Source organism: Rhododendron vialii, chromosome 1a (genome assembly GCF_030253575.1).
Source record: "Rhododendron vialii isolate Sample 1 chromosome 1a, ASM3025357v1".
NCBI classification, from domain to species: Eukaryota; Viridiplantae; Streptophyta; class Magnoliopsida; order Ericales; family Ericaceae; genus Rhododendron; species Rhododendron vialii.
The window spans coordinates 48,305,940-48,313,525 of NC_080557.1; the positions used below are offsets into that span (position 1 = coordinate 48,305,940).

A 7,586-nucleotide genomic window follows, 5' to 3' on the forward strand; every position below is an offset into this window, starting at 1 on the left:
GAGGGTTCGAATCCATCTCTTTCCCTTTGCTTTTATGACTTGATATTTAATTTATCTTTCAAATTTTGCAAACCCCCTTTCTTTTTTCGTAGTTAAACGTGTGAAATATATAAAATTGTAAGAAATTTTAAAAATCAAACAAGAGTTCCTCTAATTCTATGAATTTTTCTAAAATATCATTTTCTTGAATATCATTCAAAAAAATTTCGGATTGACCGGTATTCCATCAATTAATAACTCATGATTCCAGACATTTGTGGCAGCATGCGGCCCTGAGGGCCTTTTTGTCTGATAAAAAAAAAAAAAAAAAGTGGCAGCATGTGAAGCATTAGATTTTGTACAATTAATCCTAGCCGTTAACTGGACCAAACTGGTTTTTTGAAGATTGGACTGGATTTGAACCCACGGTTAACAGGACTGTTTGGATGGAGAAGCAGCAGTTATGGTTTTCACCTGGTTTTCAAAATATTAGGGCCGAAGATGGGCTTAGGGCCTGAAGTGGCCCAAAACATCTTGAACTGAATTTTTTTTTTAGTGGGCTTGAGGGCTTTTGACCCAATACCAACTTCGAGTTGGGCTTCAACATCGGGTTTGGATCTTTCAAAAAACTCTGCGCTCCCGCTCTTAATCTTCGCACTGCACTCGAGCTCTCAATCCTCCTCGTAGATTCCAGTAGTTTAGGTCGTGTTTCATAAACGCTTTCACGCTCGCGCTCTCGCACTCGCACGCAAATTATGTGATCTACAATGCGAAACTAGTGGATAAACTGTTACATATAATCATCAAAGCACATCGTCCCCAACTACAAACAACCATCAGAACGCCAACTAGCCTTGCAGTCGTAGTTAAAGAATAGAAAATTAGTTTTATGTCCATTATGTGAACTTTATAAGCTTATAAGTCCACATATTAATTTTGTAAGGTTTCAAGTCCACTTTAGGATACCTTAAGATTTAAGCACTAAAATAAGATTTTAGAGTGCACTATTTTATTATAGGATAGGGTACCCTAGGATTTAGACACTTTTATAGGATTTTAGAGTGCACATATTATAGAGTTTTAATAGTTTACGGTTTTAGACATTTTCATAGGATTTAGAATTTTAGGCACTTTTATAGAGTACCCTAGGATTTAGGGTAAATCTATCACCATTCCACAATAATGGGCCAATGGCACTTGTCACCCACTTGACCAAGCATGCTTTTAACTTTTAAGCTAGTAGTATTTCATATCAAGCTCGATCACTTCCACCCACCCTTCGCATATTTTTCTATCAGAAAATAGGCTTTTAGATCGCCTAACTGGAAAGAGGGCATAAAATTCAACGTTACAAAGAAGAGGATTATGAAACAAAGAAAAAAAGGTAGTTTACAATTTTACTTCAAGTTTACAAAAGAGGAGGGCCTTTTACTAGTTGAAGCCTCCGACCCTGGGCCAGATGGTTTATTCACCATCTCCTCCATCATTGCCCGAATCAGTTCAACTTCATTTGATCCCAAAGCTTCAGTAGGCGCATTCCCTTCGGCAACTGCCAACACCTTGTCCAAGATCTGGCCGCATTTCCTCTCTTTTTCTAACCTAACCAGAGCCTCTGCGTACTTGTCTTTAATCTCTTTCACCGGTTCGTTGTTGTAACGCTCATTAGCTGTAGTTTCCGCGACTGAGGTTTCAGTTAAGTAACGATCAATGACGGTGTTGACTGCGGGGTTGCCAAAGACATATGCGTTTTGGGCCTCACTCAAGGTGAGAACGGCGCCCTGGACGCCACATATTGAACAGAGCGCTTGCATCTTGCTGAAGAGCCCGTCACGGCGCTTGACGAAAGTGACCAATCGCTTGGATTTATCCTCTAATCTTTTGATTTCGATTTTTCTACGGCCCTTGCCTGGATGTCTTGGTTTTTTCCTCTTTAACGGCTGCCACTAACACAAAGCAAATACAAAATTAATGGTGTCAAACATGCACCTACTCCTACTTCCTGAAAGTTCCTACTCTCTCAAGAGCAACCTTAGCTCTCAAGGCCATCTCCAACCCTTACCCACACACAAAAGTTCAAGTAAAAGCTTTATGTGATATGAAGCACCCTACGGGAAAACTCAAGTCTAGGCATAAATTTTGAGTAAACACTTAACTAGTGGAATAATCGGGCAAACATTTGGGTCATCTTTAATTTCCGTATGACTTTGAATAAAACGGTATAAATTAAAGTAAAAAATTGGAGAGGGTTTTAAGAGTTTGTACTCAAATATTGAGTTCGAAAAAAAAGAGGTAAGGCTTCGAGATGGTCGTTGCAGTGGGAATACTAGCCTATGCACAACATGACAGATACTAGATCAAATTTTTTGATTTTCCATAAGCATAGGACCGCCATACCTGGTTCGGTTCTAAAAGCCTTGCATCATCTTTCTTTTGAGCTTCCACAACTCTATTATCATTAACCAAAGGAGAAGTTTCTTTCTCAAACTCCCTTCTCGTTTCAAATTCAGAAGCTATAGGACTTGCAGTGGATGATCCCAGGAAATGAGTTGGTACCAGATCTTCCCTCTCCTTCTCCCAATCTGCTTTTTGAAGTGGAGCCTTAATGGACATGCACTTCTCCACCGGGTGCATTTTTTTGCTGAAACCAAGCTTCCCATGGAGAGGGCTCTGAAAGCTAATGCCTCCATGGCCATCAAGAACATCACCACGGGGATAATATGCGGACACTGGGTAAGCCTCAGTTATGATAACATCATGTTTCCTCTTTCTACCTGGCAAAATAGAATCAATGCCAGCTAGGTTATTTAATGCTACAAAAGCAATAGAAGGATGTGACTTCCAAACACGTAGTAAAGCCTACACGAGCCACATGTCCTCCAAACTAAGATTTTCTGCAATGTGATCAATAATAGACAATCAAACCAGTCACCTCACAGCCAATGGTGACTCCAGAAATTTAAATCATGGTGCCATAATTTTAATAATGGTCTGATACGTACAATGTCTACATTGAAAGAAGACTAGAAAATACTAGTAAAAGAATGCTAACACCATAAAAGTAGCACCACAAATATGCACTATGCATGCCTGCAATATATGTTAAATATCTCTGAAACTATGTTTTGTATGTATAAATGCATATGGTCAATACTAAAAAACAAAAATGTGTATTGTCTTGTAAAGGTGCTGGTAAATGCATCCAATAAATTTCTCCTTGCACCAATTTTGTTTTTATGAAGTGCTAAAGTTTTTGATGTACAATATCAGGATCAGACAATCAGTACATAAGTCATGAAGTTAGTATGAATATCTGTTCAAGGGGTTTTTGGCATCCAATTTGGCAGTCCACATGCACATAATTACCATTCACCCAATGGGTTCAAAGCCATTTTAAGTGGGTTCAAAGCCATTTTAAGTGGGTTCCAAGCCATTTTCACTCAATCAAAGGGGTAAAAACTTAAAGGGGTAGTCTAAGAATTTTTCGTCCCATGGGGTCACTTGACCCACTATCCCCTTAATAGCATCGCCACTGCTAGTCACAGTTGTTCAATCATAACTCATAAGTTTTTACCATAAGAACTCAACGGCAATCTAATTAAAAGTACATAGCTTATTTTATAATGGCAAATACCGTGCAGGGAGACCGTTGATTGGTATATTGCCCCGGCTTTTCACAAACTTCCTCATCAAAGGCATTAATCAAGTCAAAAGAAAACGAAAAGTAGATATAACCTGTTACCCATATAATAATAATCTCTCGGGAGGTCTGTATTAGATCCTTTAACTGACTTTCTAGATCCTTTAACTGACTTTCTAGAGGCAGGTAGGAATCAGTTTAACAGTGATGCCTATTCATGTTGAGCCCTACACTGGTGTGACATTAACAAAATGTATTGCATGACCACATTTCCCCCTACAGGCCGCAAATCATGTACTGTGGCCAAACAAGCCCAAATTTAACTAATTTGAGAAAGTTTGACAACTAATCTTACTATTGGAAGTCTCATGCGACATCCTTGCATGGCTGCCTTCATCTTCGTCTTCAAACTCATCTCCTTCTTCATTTTCCCTGTTACCATTGGGATCATCATCATCCTCATCACAATGCGATCCTACATTTTCATCCTACAGAAACGGAACACAAGCAAATTTTACAGTTTCACATTAAAAGTGATGAGCGGATATGTGGCATTTCAATAATATGGGATCTTGCACAATGCAGCTCATAAGTGCTACATGTGTTAGTCTGTTGCATATAAATAAATAGATTAAAACAGATAAACTGGAAATAATCAACAAGACAACAACCAATCCTTTTGACAAGCATATCTCAATAGGTTAGTGGAGATGCTTTGGGTTTGGAATTCAAGGGCTACGTATGCAAAATACTGATTGGTTGTGTCTTGAGAGAAACTAGGTTTCCCAATTAAGAGACAACATTGACGGGCGGGCATGTTCGGCTTTTGCTTCACCAAGACACCCCTTGCGTAGTTTCGGTGTCATCTCCTTACATTATGGCTTGATATGTTTTTTATGACTCGACCTCATCCAAACTTACCCCATTGTAGATTGGGAATCAAAATATCAGTCCCTTACTGAATCCATCAACAGAATAGGCATGATATATCTAACCTAAAATCAAGACAACAATCTTGGGTGATGCTTTTCGGTTGTTCTTCGTTGGGCAAAGTTAAGACAATAATCTTTTCAATTAACAAAACAATCTTGCAAACAAAATAACTACTACTACGCAAATAAGTTTTTTTTTTTTTTTTGATCCGCTACTACGCAAATAAGTTCGACATGAAATTTTCCTTTTGTTTCTTCTTTATCTATCTAAACCACCAATCATCAGAAGTAAAGAACTATAAAAACAGATCGAGACCAACCTCGAATTGCTCCGAAAACTCCCACTCGGAGTTGTAAATAGGATCAAACCGACGGCTCTTTCTCGATTCTTTACAAATACCGTTGGAGTCATCGGACTCGGTCTCTTCGCTGTCCGAAAGAACAGCCAGGTTCAGATCAAAGTCCCGCAACACGCGAGGGCCAGGACTTCCGCTCCTATTGCCTTCATTGGTCTTGTTTAGGGTTCCCAAATTCGAAAGCTCTCTGTTGTCATTCATGGTTTTTTTTGTATTCTCTCTCTGGATCCTCTCTCTCTCTCTCTCTCATGTCAGAGTTACACTCGTGGGGATTATGTTTATGTCAGGGCTTATGGCGCAAGCGGCAAATTTCCGTTTTCTTGAATTTGTATCAGGTTCGGATTCTTTTAGGGTTATTTCCGTACTTTCACGCCTTTTGGATACAATCAGTTTTAATTTGTTTTTATATTTGATCTATATAGTGATACTTTTGAAATTAAAAACGAGAAGTGTCCAAAATTAAGAATTTTGTTAGAAGGACATGAAAATTAAGTCTTCTCGTTTATATGATGTTTTACGAGTACATTGTACTTTTTCACGGAAATGTTAATTTGATTAGCATGAGGCTATAATGATCTTATTTGAATATTATAGGCTTTTCATTGCATACGAAAAATAATGCAATAATTATCATGTAATTAAGCTAGATGAATCAAGCATTTGATCGAAAGTCCGTTAGAGTTACAGTAATTGATCGTGTCCAACCATCTAACTTATTTAGTGTATGTTGTCATTGAACTTGTGATAAAACATAAGCGACAACAAACACATTGAAACATTGCGCATATTTTCCTAATGCTTTTGAGAAGGTTTTTGTTACCATAACAAACAATCCAAAGGCGTAGAAGGATCATGACCACTTTGGAATTAGCCTCCATTCTTCCCCCTCAAAAAAAAAAAAAAAAAAACTCAACTGCAAATAAACATTTACTTTCGAAGTGCAAGAGAAACAATTTCACAAAAAAAGCCCAATTGTAGTAGTAGTGATAAACTTGTGGAAGGATGGTGAAGGTGATCAGGAGAGGTGAATGTTAGGACCGTGAGGGACACCATGCACACAAACAACGCAGTGATTTCAGAGAAAAACTCCCTTTGATTATATATTCACACAATATACAATAAAGATGAAAAAACTCTCCGGAAACCACACGTCGGTTCCTCTCCGGGAGGCCACAGACCGGCCCCCCATGCTCGCCTCACCCTCTCCCTCACATTATGTCACACATAAATCTCAAATACGCCTCGGTATTTATAGAGTATCAAGCCTTGACCTCCAAGGCTTCCTACTGCCTTATAATTCCTTTTCCTACTCGGACTAGGAAATACACCAAGAAGGAAACTCTTCCATAGTAATACCGCCAAGTATGGAACTCCTCCAACTTGCCATAGGATTTGATTCTCTAACCAAAACCGAATATAATATAACTACACGCGAATAATTATCAAGCACCCCCTCGATAAATTATCACACGTGGGTGAAGCCCAACAATCACCCCCTCGCCCATGTGGGATGATTTTGCACCCCCTCACCTAGGTGCACTAGAGTGCTCGCATCCTTACCAGGATGTAATCCGTGACTTCATCTCTCCTTCTCATGCGGCCGCATACTATAGAAAGAATCCAATCACAAAATCCACAAAGGAAGAGATCCCAGCGATGCATCTTCTGGTCTCCATCTCAATCCCTCTGTTCGGAGCTTCCGTGAACATCTCTCAACAACCAGTTGCCCGCTGTCTGCAGACTATTCCATACACAATTTGATTCGGTAACCGACACTCCTGTACATCTCAGGTCATGACTCCTCGTACTCCAATGCCCTTCCTGTGTGTCTCCGCAACTGTTGCTTCACACGTTCACTGTCACAAAAACTCATACTGCTTGTCTAGTACCAAACATCAGCTCCATCTGTTTGTACTCTCCACAAGCATGTATCGGTTGCCCATCATCATCCTCGTGCAGCCCAAATCACAACTGCAACTCCTGACGATAGGTCTTCAAACCCGATTGAACCAGACTGCCTCTGATCACTGTTAATCATCTCCGCAAACCTTCGCTCTAGTAAGTGCCTGTGTCACTACCAACCCGAGTGTATCCTTGCTCACTAGTTTCGCGCATGTTTGCACTGATCAACCTCTGATCCTTGCAAGTTTGCTCCGTCAATCGTCCTTTCCGCCACTTCCAATCGCTTGTGCAACCTCCTCGGGTGACAAAAACGAGGTTGGTGAGCACCTTTTTTTTCAGAAATCGAACCCGTGGTTTTTCTGATGACCCTCTTCTTCAACCCTGCTCTGATACCAATTGTTAGGACCGTGAGGGACACCATGCACACAAACAACGCAGTGATTTCAGAGAAAAACTCCCTTTGATTATATATTCACACAATATACAATAAAGATGAAAAAACTCTCCGGAAACCACACGTCGGTTCCTCTCCGGGAGGCCACAGACCGGCCCCCCATGCTCGCCTCACCCTCTCCCTCACATTATGTCACACATAAATCTCAAATACGCCTCGGTATTTATAGAGTATCAAGCCTTGACCTCCAAGGCTTCCTACTGCCTTATAATTCCTTTTCCTACTCGGACTAGGAAATACACCAAGAAGGAAACTCTTCCATAGTAATACCGCCAAGTATGGAACTCCTCCAACTTGCCATAGGATTTGATTCTCTAACCAAAACC

The 7,586-nt window shown here is 40.0% G+C and overlaps 1 protein-coding gene across 1 annotated transcript; it reads right to left on the reverse strand.

The window, feature by feature from the left end:
- Positions 1–1,265: 1,265 nt before the first annotated feature.
- Positions 1,266–5,807, reverse strand: LOC131336383 (uncharacterized). The gene is made up of 4 exons (XM_058372189.1): positions 4,869–5,807; positions 3,972–4,104; positions 2,374–2,750; positions 1,266–1,916 (listed from the first exon to the last, which is right to left on the reverse strand). The coding sequence occupies exons 1-4, from the start codon at positions 5,103–5,105 to the stop codon at positions 1,377–1,379; spliced, it is 1,287 nt and encodes a 428-aa protein (XP_058228172.1). The 5' UTR covers positions 5,106–5,807; the 3' UTR covers positions 1,266–1,376.
- Between the last annotated feature and the right edge of the window lie 1,779 nt (positions 5,808–7,586).

Coding starts and splice junctions, on each gene's coding strand:
- LOC131336383 (XM_058372189.1), bottom strand. CDS start 5,105: ATGAATGACAACAGAGAGCTTTCGAATTTGGGAACCCTAAACAAGACC. Junction 4,105..4,868: donor AGTTTTCGGAGCAATTCGAG/GTTGGTCTCGAT, acceptor CCGTTTCTGTAG/GATGAAAATGTAGGATCGCA. Junction 1,917..2,373: donor GGCTTTTAGAACCGAACCAG/GTATGGCGGTCC, acceptor TGTTAGTGGCAG/CCGTTAAAGAGGAAAAAACC.